Genomic DNA, 18,528 nt, shown 5'->3' on the forward strand with positions numbered 1-18,528 from the left:
TAGATTTATGACCTTAGATCACAATGTTATTAAGTCCTTTTAACCCCTGCTTTTTTCATCAATGAAATGAGGGATTGTACTAAGTAATTCCAGAGTTCCCTTTCAGCTTTTAAATGTTAAGGTGGGAGGGGCACCTGGGTGGGCTCACTTGGTTAAGCTTCAGACTTTGGCTCGCATCATGATCTCAGAGTTCAGGTTCATGAGTTCAAGTCCCACATTGGACTCTCTGCTATCAGCATAGAACCTGCTTCAGATCCTCTGTCTCCCCCCCCCTCCCTCGCCCCTCCCCTGCTCATGTTTTCTGTCTCAAAAATAAACATTAGGGGCGCCGGGGTGGCTTATTCAGATGAGCATCTGACTTTAGATTAGGTCATGATCTCATGGTCTTTGGGTTTAAGCTCCACATCGGGCTCTGTGCTGACAGTTTAGAGCCTGGAGCCTGCTTCACATTCTGTGTTTTCCTCTCTCTCTATCCCTCTCCTGCTTGCACTCTGTCTCTCTCTCAAAGGTAAACATACACTAAAAAATTAAAAAATTAAAATTAAAAAATGTTTTAAAGTGGGAAAGAAGGAATATTTTTGTTACTTTCCCTCAGCATCACAATCTCTCAGCTGCATCTCTCTTGTTGATAGCAATAAGGCACAAGGAACATTTCTGTATTAAGAAATCCTAGAGGGGCGCCTGGATGGCTTAATCAGTTAAGCCTCCGACCTCAGCTCAGGTCATGATCTCACCGCTTATGGGCTCAAGCCCCACATCGGGCTCTGTGCTGACAGCTCAGAGCCTAGAGCCTGCTTTGGACTGTGTATCTCCCTCTTTCTCTCTCTCTCCCTCCCACCCCCCTCTGTCTCTCTCAAAAAAAACAAAAAGTGCTAGATGGCTGAAAGTTTTTATGGGACTCTATAGGGTAAATATAAATACATGATGCTGTATATATAGGCAAGGCTCCCCAAATTGTCGGCTTCCAAAGGCTGGGGTGATATCTCAAAATCACTTAATTTTTTAAATGAACTACTTTATATACCTTTCTTTCTCTCCCTACTACCTTTGTTCTTTTTCCTGTTTTAAGAATTACTCTTATAGTGAAGCATTGTTATAACTTGGGAGAGAGTCCTATGCCAGAGTATAGGGACAGAGAAATGTTGGAGACTAGTGATTGATAATGTATTTTAGGAAAGACACAGCCTTCCCTGCTATTTGTGAAAATTACAAAGTCATTCAGTCCTCTGAAGAGTTTCTTATAAACTTGATAACTAGAAACCTTAAATTCTAACCATTTGTTAGTTTTATAGTGTTAATAATAATAGTTAAGTTGGATTCTAAAGCTCAGACAATAATATAAGTAATCTATACACTAAGTGGGTAAGTTCCTGCACAAAGAATTTGAAGATTACCACATAATGTAAACAAACCAGTCTTATCTTTCAAAATGTCATTTTGACGACTCTGTTGTAAGCTCTAGTGAGTTTACATCATTAGTCTACCCTGAAGCATATAGGTATTTTTTTTTTTAATATTGTCTTCAATAAAGATAGTGGTCATTTAATTAAATCACATTGTTCTTCATCTTTAATAAATTAATTTTTCATTAGTAGTCTCTTTTGACTTAAAAATAGTACTTTTCAGGTTGCCTGGCTGGCTCAGTACATAGGGCATACGACTCTTGATCTCAGGGTTGTTAAGTTTGAACCCCACGTTAGGCGTAGATTACGTGAAGAAAAAGAAAATCAACAGTATTTTTCAGTAGTGTGGAAAATGTTTTAAACTTTAAACAGATATCTAGGTTAAGGTGGATTCTCTCCGACGTTTTGAATGAGATGTCACAATGAACAGTGACTCTTAGTGGCGAGGGATAAGCTATTGTCTTGCTTAAAATGAATTTGTACATGGACAGCCAGAGGGTCCTATTTAGAATTATAGAGCAGGGTTGTTGATTTCATCAGGTCTGTTTCCATCAGGGTCTGAAGCAGGCTCCAAGCTCTGAGCTGTCAGCACAGAGACAGACACAGACACGGAGCTCAAACTCACCGAGAGATCATGACCTAGGCTGAAGTTGGTTGCTTAACCGACTGAGCCGCTCAGGTGGCCCCAGCATTTTTAAAAAAAGAAAAGACGCTTGCAAGACCCCTCTTGGAAGATTACCCTGAGGCAAAGCCTCCCCACCTTCCAGGGTGTGAGGAATAGGGGAAGAGGGGGTATGTCTGTCCCTTAGGCTAATTAGTCAAGACTCAAGTCAGGACTTTTTTGTATTTATTTCATGAGGAAAAAATATGAAATTAGATGTTAAGCTAAAATTTAAGATTATCCTTAATTAAAATTAATCTAAAACAAGGTGAGCATATTGAATTATATTGATGTGAATTTTATTTTCTTGATGCTTTCAGAGCCTTAGAGAATGTTAAAAGTGAAAAGACTTGATCTTTATTCAATTGTTTTGCATTTTACAGCTGAGGAAACCCAAGAGGTTCTTTCCTAGCACTTTGTGGTTCTATAACCATGTACTGGATACTAGGATTTGGAACTGTGATTTAACCAACAGGTTTACCTCAGTGCTTTCTTATAAATGCATATATATAAAATCTTCCTAGGACTTTAATTTAAAAATATCTGTGCAGTTATCTCTTTAATATGATTGCAGATATTTTAATCTGAGCTTGAAAAATTCTGATCAGTACAGATTTATAGATATCAGTAGCTTTTACTGTCTTAAACATTTTGTCTCATGTATAGATGTCATTCTGTCTACCTAAGTTCCTAGGTAATTGGAGTTAATACTTTCTTCCTTTTAGATAAATGGTAAAATTTACAAGTCTTTCTTCCCTGTTTAATAAATGCTAACTAACGTAGACTCTTTCCTTTGTTCTAGAGCTATTTTCAGCCTTAGAATTGAACTGAGCCTGTATTTTCATTTATAGCTCTGAAGTGGTCCTAATTTTTGAATTTTAATAACAGCTTTTTTTCCCACCAGTACTAAGGATTCAGAGTAGAGTAATCATGGCAGTACTTTTCATTTATTTGTTCATGATTCAAAGTGAAAGCAGTAACTGACTTCATTTTTTTGTATATGAAAATATAATTTTAGTAGTCTTCATTTAGAAATAATTGTGGAATATGATGAGCACTCTCATGATCTAATGAATAGGTAAAATAATAGTATTTTCTGCATTCCTGTCTGTTATTCTGTACAGTCCAGATAAAATCAAATATAAATTGCATGTTCATTCTGAAAGCATTGTTACTTAAATGACGTGATAAATGGTATGTATCTGAACAGATTTTTTAATTTTATTTTCCTGTGCTAAATGAGACTTAGAAATTTGAAAATATTGTTTATTGACTCTCACTTTTTTAAGTGGCCCTACCCACCCCATATTCATTCATACCTTAATTTTCCCTCGCGTCTAAAACACACACATGCATGCACACACAGAAAATCAGAATTGTGCAGGGACTCTGCTCTGATAGCTCTGATAGAATTCATTGTAGGAGATGATAGCTTTCCAAAAAAAAAAATGACCTTAGATTTCTGAGGAGAGACACTGCTTTGTTTTGTGGCTTTTGTGTCACCCTCAAATCCAGAACAAATACCTGCCTGGAAAGTGATGTAGAATGAGTGTTCCTTGTCCTTTCTTTTGTCATTTTGTTCCCTCTAAGTTGAACGATGGCTGCAACTTTTTCAACCTACTCTGCTAGGATTTTGATGGCCACTTTTGATTCCAGTGAAGTGGTTGAGTGAAAATTAAGAGTTTCCTTTTAGCTCTGAAAAACAGATCTTTTACCTAGATTTCTGACTCTGAAAAGATAACTGTCCTTCACCCAGAATCTAAAGACATTTTAAAGTGAAAATGCCTTAGACGAAGATGCATTTCACCCGTGTGATTATATAGACAAATGGCAAAAATCACTCTTCAGTATTGTTTTCTTGAATCAGTGACTGGTTTTAAAACACCGTATTTTGTTTGTCCAGCTTTGGTCAGATGAACCACTTTGCTAGGTAGTTTGTAAGTGAAGTTGACCAGATCCCTTTGGTCTTTGACTGGGAGAAGTTAAATTACCTTTTAGATGTGATGTCTGTTGTTAGGTGGAAAAAAGTTCCTTCTTAGATGGAACCCTGGAGAATGCATTTATACTAATGATTTCTGTGCTTTCTTCTCTTGCTGTGGTTAATAGTAATCATCTCTTTTCCTTCCCCTTTCCTGCTGCCTCTTTCCTTTTCTTCCCGTTTTCTGTACTTTTTGAATTATTAAACTGGCCTATGTATTTTTTTTCCTTGCTTTTTTTCTTTTCTTTTTGTTTTTTTTTCTTCTAATTTTGTGATCTCCTGCCCCACTCTGTCTTCCCTACTTGCTTGGGTTCCATGTTGCTAGTTTTTATGTTCGCACGCTCATTATCACCCTTTTTTGTACTTCAAATCCCAGCAGCTGTCCAGCCAGGTCCCTGAGCACAGCCCTCTGGTTTATGGGACTGTGGAGAGCACTCATCTTGCTGCCAGCACCCCTGTCACTGCAGCTAGCGACCAGAAGCAAGGTTTGTGTATAACTGTTTTCTTCCCTCCTTTTTAATTTTAATTACATTCCCCTCAGCGTTTAAGGGTATGAGCAGAACATCTGAAGCTTATTTAGATACTAAACAAAACTTTGAGATGGAAAAGCAAAGTGTTCTACCTCTAGGAAGGTAAAGTAGGGTTGATAAGTAAAATTTTTTCCTGTATTTTATTAATGCCTCACTGTCTATTTATTTATAGGTCAAAACTTGGTTGCCTGAAGCTGTTCTGGGTGTGTGTGTGTGTGTGTGTGTGTGTGTGTGTGTGTGTGTGTGTAGGGAAAACAATGTTGGGGAAATAAATCAAAATATATATTGCTTTATAAGAATAACATCGTTTTAATATATTTAACGTGTTCTTTTGTATCATGCTATTTAAAAAAAAACTTTTTTTTTTAACGTTTATTTATTTTTGAGACAGAGAGAGACAAAGCATGAATGGGGGAGGGTCAGAGAGAGGGAGACACAGAATCTGAAACAGGCTCCAGGCTCTGAGCTGTCAGCACAGAGCCCGACGCGGGGCTTGAACTCACGGACCGCGAGATCATGACCTGAGCCGAAGTCGGCCGCTTAACCGACTGAGCCACCCGGGCGCCCCTGTATCTTGCTATTTTTTAAAAACGTGAAATATTTCTTAGAAATTTGGCTCTGTAGCCTCAGTTCTGTAGCACTCAGTTTATCCTAGCTCCATTTCCATCATGTATAGTATTTGGTCTTGACGAGTCATTATACTATGGATCGCAATTAAACCAGGGTCCCTACTCCTATTTACCTTGAACATGAAGTGTAAAACGTTGGTTGAAATAAGTGTACACATTGCCTTTTGGATTATAAATAGAAAACTGTAAAGGAAGTTTCATGTCAGAAAATGAGATATCACAGTCTCTCTTTCTTGCTTGCTAAGTTGGATTTAGGTTGACCTTAACCAAAATTGGGGAACAATTGTCTGTCATCAGGCATAGGGGAAAGCAAGTGCTACTGAGCATGCTTTGATAATGTTTCTGACTTCTTCTGAGTGGAAAGCATAAGTGATTTCTAATTTTTTGAATTACTCCTTCCTCCCTTGTTAGCTGGCTGTTACTAAATGTACTTTGTAAAAAATTACTCTTTAAAAGGTACTTGGGAACTGGCACATAACCTAAGGATGGTATTTAATATAATTGATTTTTTTTTTTTTTTTTTTTTTTTTTTTTTTTTGGGACAGAGAGAGACAGAGCATGAACGGGGGAGGGGCAGAGAGAGAGGGAGACACAGAATCGGAAACAGGCTCCAGGCTCCGAGCCATCGGCCCAGAGCCCGACGCGGGGCTCGAACTCACGGACCGCGAGATCGTGACCTGGCTGAAGTCGGACGCTTAACCGACTGCGCCACCCAGGCGCCCCAATATAATTGATTTTTTACTGGACTGCACGTTAATCATACTTAGCAACTTCTGTTTGATTTCAATGTTTTCTACAGCATACAAAGATAATAGGATGTATTTTCTCTTTAATATTAAGGAACCTAGTAAACTCGAACAGAGACACGTCCTATATTTTATTTGTTTTATAAGATTGTTTTAAACAAAAAAATAGGTATCAAACCCCAACCTGGCATGCTTCTAAAAGTTGTACTGTCAGATACGTCTTCTGGCAGTGTTCAGAGATAGACTCATGCACGCTTAGAGTTAAATTTTTTAATATGAAAGCCATTCACCTTTCAGGAATGCACTTTGTAGGTATTATATGGAAGACCACTTTCTTTCTCCAGTGATAGAGCGTTTTTGAGTCAAGAATCACAATGTTTTTAATCTAAGTAGAAAAGAATTTTCAGGGTATTCTCTTCAAAACTTTACTAGTTTTGCAGTTAGAATTATGCTAAGTATATTGAATACTTAACCATCACATAAGGCCTCAAACCATAACCTATCCTCTATGCAAACTTCAGCTAGGCCACGATACAAAGAATTCATAAGATGTCTTAATGATGATAGCTCTGCCCTGCTACAATTTTTAGAATATAAAACACCTTCACTTTGTCATATTTAGGTCTTGATTTCCATAAGAAAGAATGCAGAAGTATTGGTTTCCTCTTGGTTCTTTATGTTTAGTGGACCTTTGAAAAGTAAACATTTCAGATTGATGTTTGATATAAATATGAGTGGATTGAAAATGTTTTATTTTACCTTGATGGAAAGAAAAACTTGAATTTTAAGTATATTTTGTAATATTTATAAATAACTCTTTGGGGGAGGGACTATTGCCATCTCCTTCTTAGTACCAATTATTTTCCAGAAACCTGAGTTAATTATAATTTTCCATTTCTGATTGTACCTATAGCTTGCCGATATTTAGAATAGTTTTCAGAGTAATTTTTAAACCAAACGTATGTAGTCAAATAACACTAGAAAGGGCTCACCAATTTTCAGAGAATTTTTTTATAGTTAAAAATTTTTTTAGTTTTCTTCTTAACTATAGGCTCCTTTTGAAATTAAAGTAGGATGCAAAAATGTGCTGTTTTCAAAGGTTGCTAGATTACTTTAAGAAATAATAGATTCTGCATTCTGCAGTCAGTTTGGTTTTTCTCTCAATGAAAATGTCATTATTGTAGGTTTACATTGGGTAACAGAATCTCATGTTAGCCCCAAACTCTCGTACCAGCTTGATTCACCTAAATACTTTTTTCCATAAACCTTTTTCTTTTTCCTCAATTGGAAAAATATGGGATTGGAATCATTTTCAAGTTGCAGCACTGGCCAGTTACATGACTCTGGCATGACAGATCTATGACAATATGACAATCTATAGAACACTCCGTTTCCCAGTCTGTAAAATAGGCTCATAATACTTTCTACCCCAGCGGTGGTTGTAGGAATTAAAGGACACTATGTATATATGGTATTTGACCCAGTTCCTACTGTTGAGTACTTAGTAAATGTTCAGTAACATTATTAAACTTCTGGTTTCTCAGAGGTTTTGATATGAATAGCTGACATGGTTACATGAACACCAAATTGTGACATTTCCCATTTGTTTGGTGCTTTATAAAGATACAAAGACACAGGGAAGACCTGTGTTTTGTAGAGGGAAAACCATTGAAGATTGAATTAATATCATCAGTTGGTGTTGATGATACCATACATTCAGTCCAGTGTATGGAGGATATGGTATGAACAGTGAAATACAAATACAAGTTTTTGTGCCTTAGTCTTAGTTTTAGTGCCTTTTGAAAGCACTTAGTATAGAGTAGGTATTCAGTGAATGATACTCTGTTGTAATTCAACCATTTCTAGTAATGTAGTTCAATTGGGGCTCCCCTGGAGTTTAGGACAGGACTGTTCACTGTCACATGAGACTGTCCCTCAAATTGCAGAACGCTTACCATTCCTGGTCCCTGCCCATTAAATGATAGTAGTACCTTCTCAGTCACGTGAGACTCATGACAACCAAAAGGCACCTGTCTACGCAGTTGGTTCCATTGCATTCATTGTAGAAACTATGGATACGTAGACACTTTCCCACGTGCATATGCATATGTTAGTAGTATATGTATTTTTAAATTACCAAATTAGGCTTATGCTCTACATACAGTTTTGTGCCCTGCTTTGTCAAAAAACGTATCTTTTATTATAAACAGCTTTCCATATCATTACTCTTTTAAAAACCTATTTTATTATTTATTTAAATTTTTTTAAATGCTTATTCATTTTTAGAGACAGCACATGTGCTTGCACCCACAAGTGGAGGAGGGGCAGAGAGAGAGAGAGAGTGAGAGAGAATCCCAAGCAGGCTCTGTGCCGTCAGCCCAGCACAAGGTTTCATCTCACAAATTGTGAGATCATGACCTGAGCTGAAATCAAAAGTTGAATACTTAACCGACTGAGCCACCCAGGCACCCCTTAAAGCCTATTTTAAATGATTGCACAATATTACCATTATATGGCCCAGGCTATTATTTGTTTAATAAATTCCTCATGTTAGACATTTAGTCTGTTTATCTCTCTTATTTTGTTGCTATTATAGTGTTAATATAAATCTACTTATATATTCTAAACCTCTGTCTTTGCTCCCTCTTGCATGATTATTTCTTTAAAAATTTTTTTTAAGAATGGAATTCTCAGTTTCCTAAAGATGGCCAAATGATATAAATATTTTTAATGCAGTATATTAGATTTCAAACTATCATGGCTCTGTAAAGCATACTCTTAATGATAAAAGTTCTTAGATAAAATCAGTGTTCTGTATTTACTGTAGTATACTTTTCAGCTTTCCGTAGTGAAATTTGAATGAATTAAAGGAATTTTATATCAGAATGAGGAACTCTCAAAATAAGTTCTTTGTTTCTAATTTTCTTCATTTTTTAATTTAAAAAAAAAATTTTTTTCAATCTTTATTTTTGAGAGAGAGGCAGATAGAGTGTGAGTGGAGGAGAGGCAGAGAGCAAGGGAGACACAGAACCTGAAGCCTGGCTGAAGCAGGCTTCAGGTTCTGAGCTGTCAGCACAGAGCCTGATGCGGGGCTCAAACTCAAGAACCACGAGTTCATGACCTGAGCTGGTCAGCTGCTTAACTGACTGACCCAACCAGGCACCCCTTCTGATTTTCTTCATTTTAGATTTTTCTCAAAGAGTATATAGAAATTTCAGTCCTAGTTCTGTTTTTGTTTTTAGTATCAGTAATTTTATTTTTCAAAATTAGTAATAGAATTGACATACTCTTACCAAATTATTAATGTGAGAATTATATTTTACTGTTTAATTTGCTACAGCTAGGTTTCATTCAGTGGTCATAAAGGGTATTATTCTGATGTGCTTTCACAGTGTTATAATTTAATCTGGGTGACCCATCTAGCAGTTACTCCAGTGAATTGATGATTATTTTGATGAGTGATATTTTAATAAATGTGTATTTATTATATTTATTTCACACACATGTAATACATATAATAGACAAATTTTTTTGGAAATATTTTTTTCTCTTGCCCTGACCAATTAGTGTGAGGGATTTGGTTTTTTTTTTTTTTTTTTTTTTTTAACGTTTACTTATTATTGAGAGACAGAGCATGAGCAGGGGAGGGGCAGAGAGAGAGACACACACAGAATCTGAAGCAGGTTCCAGGCTCTGAGCTGGCAGCATAGAGCCCGACGCGGGGCTCAAACTCACAAACTGCAAGATCATGACCTGAGCCAAAGTCAGACACTTAACTGACTGAGCCACCCAGGTGCCCCAAGTGTGAGGGATTTGACAGTGAGAGCCTAACGATCTTATTTTTCCTCTTAAATAAATACCTAGAGTTCAACTTAAGAATCACTGATCTCTATACCCGGGAGTTAAAATGAATTTTAAGGCCAGCAGAAGTAGTTGCATCAAATGAATTAGCCTTTAACAACTTAATGGTAATATTTACCACATGCTTCTGTGATTAACAGCATATTTTCTTTGATAGATTTACTTAAGTACAATAATTTATCGTAGAGACTCATTTTCCCTGATGGGTAAAAAGATTTCTGGCGGAGAAAATAAAGTTCATTTCAGTTTAGATGGTCTTTTAGTAGTTCTTAAAATTTTTGTTTGCATTTGAGGAACATACTCCTAAGTATCTGTTTTTCTGATGGAGCCTGTTTATCACTCTCCAGAAGCACAGCTGGAAACCAGCCTAAATCTTCTCTGGCTTCATCCTCCCAGGGGTGAATCACCTATCAGTTTACGTGGAAGTTTAGAACATGGAAATGTTCATGAATTACAGTTTCTTACATGTTTCTGGTATCTTTACTGTGATTATCAGTCTCTCTCTCTCTCTCTCTCTCTCTCTCTCTCTCTCTCTCTCTCTCTCTCTCTCTCTCTTGCTTCTATATGCAGATACATTTATGTATTCTCAAATATTTCATATGTATTATGTTCTTTTTTATTGGACTTGGTTATCTGAATATTAACTTTGGCATTTCCTTTAAGAATTCTTTTTACAAGATAAGTTTTCATTTTTGTATTTTCACATTATTTCTGGTCATATAAATGTTTCTTTCAAAAAAATTAATTTATAAATGAATGTTTATATTCAGGAACTTGATTTCATAGATAATAAATCACATTGATAATAAATGATACTTTGATAGGGGCTCCTGGGTGGCTCAGTCAATTGAGCATCCGACTTCAGCTCAGGTCATGATCTTGCAGTCTGTGAGTTCAAGCCGTACGTCAGGCTCTATGATGACAGCTCATAGCCTGGAGCCTGTTTCAGATTCTGTGTCTCCCTCTCTCTCTGCCCCTTCCCCTCTCATGCTCTGTCTCTGTCTCTGTCTCTGTTAAAAATAACATTAAGGGGCGCCTGGGTGGCGCAGTCGGTTAAGCGTCCGACTTCAGCCAGGTCACGATCTCGCGGTCCGTGAGTTCGAGCCCCGCGTCAGGCTCTGGGCTGATGGCTCGGAGCCTGGAGCCTGTTTCCGATTCTGTGTCTCCCTCTCTCTCAGACCCTCCCCCGTTCATGCTCTGTCTCTCTCTGTCTCAAAAATAAATAAACGTTAAAAAAAAATTAAAAAAAAAAAAAATAAAAAATAACATTAAAAAAAATTTTTTTTAAATGATACTATGATGGCTTCTCTTAAAACATAGTTTTTTATACAATATACATTCTTTACAAAAATTCTCCTAAATGCAGAAATGTATAAAATAAAAAAATAGCAGTGTATAATAATTTAATCTGCAGTTATTTGTCCTTTGGATGTTCTGCCCCTATAGTGTATCCTTGGTAGAAAAATCTTCCATAAGGAGCAAGATAGAGTAGAAATGAAGGTCTCTACTTTAAAAGAAAGCCTCATCCCCATTTCCGTAATGGCTTAGCTTGTTTTGATGAACTTTTCCATTGCATTCTTGATATAATTATTTGATTAATTGATTCCTTCTTTTACTCTAAATTAAACTGTATATTTATTGATGACCAAGTAACACTGGGTAGAACTAGAAAATATGACCGTGTTTTTGGAGTGGCAGAATAAGTCTAATATTGTGGTGTGTCTCCTTTTGCCCATGATTTTGGGTAAGAGATGAAAAGAACTGGCCCAAGATCATACAGTATAATCTCTGATTCTTAAACTCTTTTTTCTTTTTTCTTCTCCAGAAGAGAAGCCAAAACCAGATCCAGTGTTAAAGTCTCCTTCCCCAGTCCTTAGGCTAGTCTTTAGTGGAGAGAAGAAAGAACAAGCAGGCCAGACGTTTGAGACTACTGTGGTAGAATCCATGCCAGAGCTTCCCCTGCCTCCATCACCTACCACTGTTTCTCCACTTGCTCGAAGTACCATTGCTTCCCCCACCTCTGCTGCTCTTAGTAGCCAGCCAATATTCACCACTGCTGTAGAAGACAGGTGTGAACTCTCTTCCTCAAAAGAAGACACAGTTCCTGTACCTAGCCCCACATCTTGCACAGAGACATCAGATCCATCACCAACAGATGTAATTGATGATGATATATGCAAGAAATCTTGTAGTGTAGCACCTAATGATATTCCACTGATTTCTAGTACTAACCTAATTAATGAAATGAATGGAGTTCGTGAAAAATTACCAGCCTCGGAGAGCATTGTGGAAATAGTAAAACAGGAGGTGTTGCCATTGACTCTTGAATTGGAGATTCTCGAAAATGCCCCAGAAGAAATGAAAGTGGAATGTGTCCCAGCTCCCGTTACCCCTTCCACAGTTCCTTCCTTTTCTCCATCTCCTCCAACTCCTCCAGCTCCTCCTCCTCCCACACCAGCCGGTGTTCCTGCTGCTACCACTAATGTTAGTATGGCTGGTGTTCCCACCACGGTCCCTAGGGTCTTAGAAGAGGACGAGAGTGTGAGAACTTGCCTTAGTGAAGATGCAAAAGAGATTCAGAACAAACTAGAGGTAGAAGCAGACGGGCAAACAGAAGAGATTGTGGATTCTCAGAACCTAAGTTCAAGAAAGAGCCCCAGCCCAGGTAAGCTATTCTGTCATTAATTATTTTATGCTTGCTGAACATGAAAAAGAAGCAGTGTTTGTGTTATTTTTAATTGGCTACTTTCCTTGACTTCCAGAAACATCAAATGAATGCTGAAATTCGTAGTCTGATTTCTTCAATGGTGTGTTTATGTTTTAGTGCAGCCTGCAAAAGAGTCACTCCATTGTCTAAAATGCAAATGAAATTTCAAATATACAAAATGCCTCCAAGGTATATGTCACTGTACGTGTGTTTTTTTTGTTTTTAGTTTTTAGTTTTTTTGCCTCGTTCTTATGGATCAGGTCCTCAGGGGTTAATTTTGCAGCTCTGGGGCTTGGAAACCAATTAAAACCAGCATACCCTATAGTTCCTAATCCTATCTTCTCAAAATGTTGAAGCCCCATCAATCCTAAACTTAAGAGAACTTAATCTTGGATTTAGAAAAACAGCAACCAGAATGTCAAAGTTTATAACTAGTTTTGAAAAATAAAAGTGTCCTCTCTGATTAACTTGCAGGGAAATTTATTGCTCTTCATTTTTTCCTTTAAAGGTTTCATTTTTTCCTATGATACGAATTTTATCATTATAATTTTATAGTATTATATTATCAGAGTATTTTATTCTTCCCAATTAAAAATTACTTATTTAATGTAGCATCACCTAGGATCGTAGAAAGCAATCATTGGATTTTTACAATTATAATAAAAACATTACATGAGGCCTATCAGCTAGAGTCAGTAGGACATAATAATATGGCTTTTGGCAAGTCCACATAGCCCATCTGGTGCAGCAGTGCCCCATGCAGTCTGATGTACTCCCGGTGTACCTCTCAGGTTAAATGACACAATTTGACAAATGAGTGCTCCCCCAGCAGTTGATCTAGAAATGCACTTGGTTTTAGTCATCAACATCCTTGGTATTTATTGTCTGTTTTGAGCTGTGTAATGGGTAGGGAATCTTAATCAAAAACCCAGTCCTCTTACGATACACCTTTCTCACACAGCTCACTTCTTGAGGCATTTTCCTCATAAATGTGTGAGAGTTGTCCGGTTCCTTGGAACAGTAGAACATCTAGTTCAACAGAGTGACCAAAGTGGTAAAGCAAACACTGAAAGGTAGCTGGGACAAGGAGTAAATGTTTGTAAGTCACCTGTATCCTCAACAGACTGGCCTCCGTTGGCATCTGTGTTTCACGGTGTCGTCACTGTTTTAGGAACCTTCTTCCTTGGTGGGGTGATGACCTAGGCTTCATGAAAAAAAAGTTTTGATGGCTATAGGTGAATGCCCCCCAAAGAACACTTGTTTGTTGGAAAACAGTAATTTGTTTGACCCTTAATTGTTCCCTTTCACTTACCCAACTGTGAGTTGTTATCTCACAGGAGAAGCTACTTGAAGACAAATGTTGTAAAAACATCAAAACAAATGACAGAAAGAAAAACAAAGTAATCATTAGGGAATAAAAGTGAGAGATACAAACCATACCTGAGACCTGAAATAAGTAAAGAAAGCCCACACCAAACTCATACTTCTACTCATTCCTGACATCGTTGGTTTTTGTTGTTGATGTTGTTGTTGTTTTTAAGCAGTATGTTCGTTAGGTGGCAAGACAGCCCTCAGATATAGATGGACAAACGGATTTTAGGTCATTAATTTTCATATCATGGTTCTTTTTTTTGAAATGCAATTACTCTTGGAGTTAGTAATATTAGCAGCTTGGTAAAAGAATAGATACTTCAGCAGTGAACCAGAGGATAGGTAGAAAAGAAAGAACTGTCTTCTGCATGGCGAGGGGTGAGGGTAGACTTTGGGTGTCAGGAAGCAAAGCATCCTGGCATTTTTCTCGTTCGATGATTTTTTTTAGCATATAAATGTATTGTAAAAGAACTAGAAGTGCTATAATATCCTTTGATTTCTTACACTTGGCAGAATTCAAAGTGAATGAACCTGGAAAACCGTGTAACTCTAGCATTTCTAAAATGATAAAGCTACCAAAAACATTCCTGGCCCTCTCATTCCTATACAAATATTTTTAATGTCATTGCCACAAAGTTAACATTAAAACCTTAAATTATCATCATTCTTATAGATATATCCACTTGAAGTTGTCCTGTTCTTAATAATTAGTCTTATTTGCACTTACCCATTTAGGACCTTGTTTATGTTGAGAGATGAGGAAATCATAACAATCTGATGTGGATATCAGTCTTTTGTAACTGACTTTTGAGATCAGTTCTTACTGTGTCTGCCTGAGGATGAAGCACTTTAAAGCTGGCTTCAAAACCCATTTGCTCTTGACAAGTGTGATGCATAAAAATACACAGTAGTTGGAATAGAGATACTTGCTTAAAGCAGTGACATCAGATATTAGGGCTGTAGTCCCTTTTCTGCTGGAAAACATTTTCTTGCAACTGTTCTAGATCCTATTTCTGATTAGGGCAAAGCGCAGCAATCTTGGATGCTTAGGTGAAGAGCACGCCCTGTGAAATGAGAATTGTGTTTATGTTCAGTGTCCTCTGAAAAGATTCAGAGATTGACCAGACTTTTGATTACTTAGTTTGTACGATACTTCAATAATTAAATGTACAGAAATCTGTATTAATTGGATATTTCTTAAAGTCTTAGGATTTTTGTTATGGTTTCTGTATACTTGTTGGATAAGAAAAGAAAGTTTCAGAACTTGTGGTAAAACATTTCTCACTCATCATCCAGGAATTCATTTCTCTATAGTTTCCAGAATGCATGTGCTATGTAACATGCATATTGTGTGACATGAACTTTTCCACTTTTGAAAATATTAGTGAGGTTTTTTTTATTACCTTGTTTGATATAAAACTATTATTTGAAATTCCGTTGGCCACGGGAGGTTTTTAATCTTCCAGTTTATTGTGTCTTCTGGCTCTTGCTCATAGTGCATTGTTTCTTTGTATATTTTATAAATCTGCTTTATGAATTCCTCTTCAGGTAAACTTTACTGTATGTACATTGTGGGCAAGTCCTCCCAAAGCTGTTTTGCGTTTGCTTTATTTACCACATGTCTTGAGGAAAGCATTAGCTGCACCTTAATCTGAGTTGAATTTTCTAAATCTCCTTTCGTATTCCAAGCAAAATCTGAAGGCATTCCCTGTGGATACTATTTTTCAGAATGACAACAGTCCCTTTCCACCTAGGTGAGACCAAATGTCCTTCCATGTCAGTACTCTGTGTCAGTTCGCCGGTATATTTCTCTTTTATGGTTTTAGCTACCTTTTCACAGAGGGTGTCACTCTGTTAGGCACATCAGGGATTTTTGTGAGAGTCTCAGTTCTAGGTCCTCACTTTGCTGGGATCCAAGATCTTCTCTGCCATTAATGTTAAAATGTCAACTCCCTTAATTATAGAGACTGGCATAGCATCCCACATCCCCAGTAGTATAGTGGCTACAGCCGTAACAGCAACTGACCTTGTTTATGTGGCTTCCAGTAGTTTCCCTTACGTTCTTGTAAGCTCAGCTAAGGTTGAGGGACAGTTTCCAGTTGTGTAGATTTCAGGATGAGAGATTTGTTTCTCAAATGGAGATACATTTGTATGTTTTGGAAGGTGTTACTAAAATACTGATCCATATATAGCCAGTGACATTGCTGTTTTCTCTTTCGGTTTTGATTGACTTCAGTATAAAAGCAACATACTTTAATTTAGGGGGAAGATGTTTTAATAAGAATCCTTGATTTAATTTCATCTGTGAACATAGTCACCGTACTTTATATATTTTTTTAAGTTTATTTATTCTGAGAGCATGAGAGTCAGAGACAGTGCCAGTGGGGGACAGGCAGAGAAAGAAGAAGAGAGAGAATCTGAAGCAGGCTCTGCACTACTGGCACAGAGCCTGACTCGGGGCTCAAATCCACGAAACCGGAAGGCCAGGACCCGAGCTGAAACCAAGAGTTGGTCGTTCAACTGGCTGAACCACCCAGGCGCCCCTATTTCACAGTATTTTAAGAAATAAAACCAAAGTAAGCATTAAAACCAGGGAAATAAAAGCCTTAAAGTTTGGGTAGACTAAACCGAAAAAGATTCATGTTTAAAACCATGATCTGAAGGCCAGCACCAGGAATAAGGAATTTGAAATTTATTCTAGCCTTTGCTCAGTTTACACCTTCTGAGAAGTATTTTGAAATATCCCTGGGATATTTAGTTGTGGGGGCCAGAAACAAATCACCAGTGATTAGATGTCCCACAGCCTTTTCTTAATCTGCACCCTTATAATTTAATTTCTCGTGTTCCTCTAGAGAAATGTGTTCTGAAGCCTTACGAACCGGACTTACACGTTCCTGATTCCATGTTATCTATCAAATCCAGTAGAGCAATCTTTAAAACAAGGACTTTTGGCTCCGTTTTTTGGAGGCTTGCATTTGAGCGATCCTTAGGGATAAGAAAATTAAAAGGATTGACTTTCCCCACCTTGTTTATAAAAATATTTGAAAGAGAGCTGCCTGAAAACATTTCTGTCGTGTGATTCCTCCTTTCTTGTTGCCCTCCACAGTGAAATCTTAAGCATTCCCTGGAAAGTACTAGTGCTGGGTCAAGTTCATTTTAAATTTTTTTTTTTTTCAACGTTTTTAATTTATTTTTGGGACAGAGAGAGACAGAGCATGAACGGAGGAGGGGCAGAGAGAGAGGGAGACACAGAATCGGAAACAGGCTCCAGGCTCCGAGCCATCAGCCCAGAGCCTGACGCGGGGCTCGAACTCACGGACCGTGAGATCGTGACCTGGCTGAAGTCGGACGCTTAACCGACTGCGCCACCCAGGCGCCCCATCAAGTTCATTTTATATGCTACAGGATGAGCCCAGACACCCTAGGGGGGAGCGTACTAACAGACTCAAGTGCCAAGCCTTCTGGCCAAGCCCCTTGTACAATCCCTCATCTTCATGCAGCATACACTTTCCTACTATTTACAATAGTTCATTTTTTTGCAACATGAGTCTCAAAGTTTCATTATTGGATGTTAACTTAGTCATGCATATCTCCGTGAATAGACATGAATTCTTTGTTCCGAATTTACCCCACTTTTCCCCAGACTTATTAATTTACTCCCAAAAGAAACCATTGTGCGTACCTGCTTCCAGAGAGGGTAGTCGAGACAGTGTAGGGGAATTCTGTTCTTTGCCAGGCAAAAGAGAGCTGTGTCTGGAAAACGTAATCTTGCTAAAAGCTTTTTCTTCTTCCAGCACCAGTCTTCACTGCGCACACAGTTAGTTGTCTTGGGAAGTGTTCCTAATATCTTTTTTTTTTTAATATTGTTTTAGTGTTTATATTTATTTTTGAGAGAAAGAGAGAGAGAACAAGTGAGGGAGGGGCAGAGAGAGAGGGAGACAGAAGATCCGAAGCAGGCTCCGCACTGTCAGCAGAGAGCCTGATGCGGGGCTTGAACTCATGATTCATGAGATCATGATCTGAGCTGAAGTCGGACACTTAACTGACTGAGCCACCCTCTAATGAGGTGCCCCTCTAACACCTTTGACAGAATTTTCCGTACTAGTGCAGAAAAAGTGTCCAAAATACATTTTTATCAATAAATGTCTTTTTTCCATTTATCAGTGCTGTATTAACAGTACCTGGTAATTTTGCTTCAATCATGATAAAGTCATGTTACTTTTCTTATGTTTACAAAAAGCCTTTTCTCTGGCATTAATCTTACAATTTAAGCAGTTATTCCTGGGATAAAATTATTCCTATTTTGCCTATACAAAAAATAAGCCATTGAATGGTAAGTTGGATTTCTCAGGGTCATAGGAAAAATTACAACTAAAGCCTTTCTTTATCTCACATTTGTGTTATTCTTTCTGACATTCTTTACTATTGTTGCTATAACGTTCTTTCAACCTTTTTGGGATTTAAGGATTTTACATTTATACATGTGACCCAGGTTCAGAGGGAGATGTGGAAACCCACCTGTTTCAGCCACAAATAGTTTCTGAGGGTCTGCCATGAGTAGGTCATTGTTCTGGGCGCTGTGGCTTCATCAATGAGGAATCCAGAGATCTCTGTCCTGGTAATATGCCAGAAAGTTGTTGGG

At 37.7% G+C, this 18,528-nt stretch overlaps 2 protein-coding genes across 45 annotated transcripts in view; one reads left to right on the forward strand and one right to left on the reverse strand.

Annotated features, from left to right (window-relative positions):
- Positions 1-18,528, forward strand: part of EIF4G3 (eukaryotic translation initiation factor 4 gamma 3) — a 320,627-nt gene that overhangs the window by 194,785 nt on the left and 107,314 nt on the right. For 31 of the 38 annotated variants that reach the window (XM_058718790.1, XM_058718783.1, XM_058718773.1 and 28 more), the window contains 2 exons: positions 4,419-4,527; positions 11,634-12,473. In XM_058718790.1, coding sequence (XP_058574773.1) covers positions 4,419-4,527; positions 11,634-12,473 — 949 coding nt within the window. Of the gene's footprint in view, positions 1-4,418; positions 4,528-11,633; positions 12,474-12,570; positions 12,708-18,528 lie in introns of those variants that run through there. The other 7 variants (XM_058718791.1, XM_058718754.1, XM_058718759.1 and 4 more) reach the window with 2 other exon arrangements.
- The window catches only part of LOC131505336 (uncharacterized), a 45,935-nt gene that overhangs the window by 7,196 nt on the left and 20,211 nt on the right, over positions 1-18,528 (reverse strand). For 5 of the 7 annotated variants that reach the window (XM_058718796.1, XM_058718799.1, XM_058718793.1 and 2 more), the window contains 2 exons: positions 18,405-18,501; positions 17,364-17,733 (listed from right to left, as the gene is read on the reverse strand). In XM_058718796.1, the coding sequence (XP_058574779.1) occupies positions 17,467-17,733; positions 18,405-18,501 (364 nt within the window). In that variant the 3' untranslated portion in view covers positions 17,364-17,466. Of the gene's footprint in view, positions 1-13,368; positions 13,720-14,613; positions 14,951-17,363; positions 17,734-18,404; positions 18,502-18,528 lie in introns of those variants that run through there. The other 2 variants (XM_058718798.1, XM_058718797.1) reach the window with 2 other exon arrangements.

Source organism: Neofelis nebulosa, chromosome 2 (genome assembly GCF_028018385.1).
Source record: "Neofelis nebulosa isolate mNeoNeb1 chromosome 2, mNeoNeb1.pri, whole genome shotgun sequence".
Taxonomy (NCBI): Eukaryota; Metazoa; Chordata; class Mammalia; order Carnivora; family Felidae; genus Neofelis; species Neofelis nebulosa.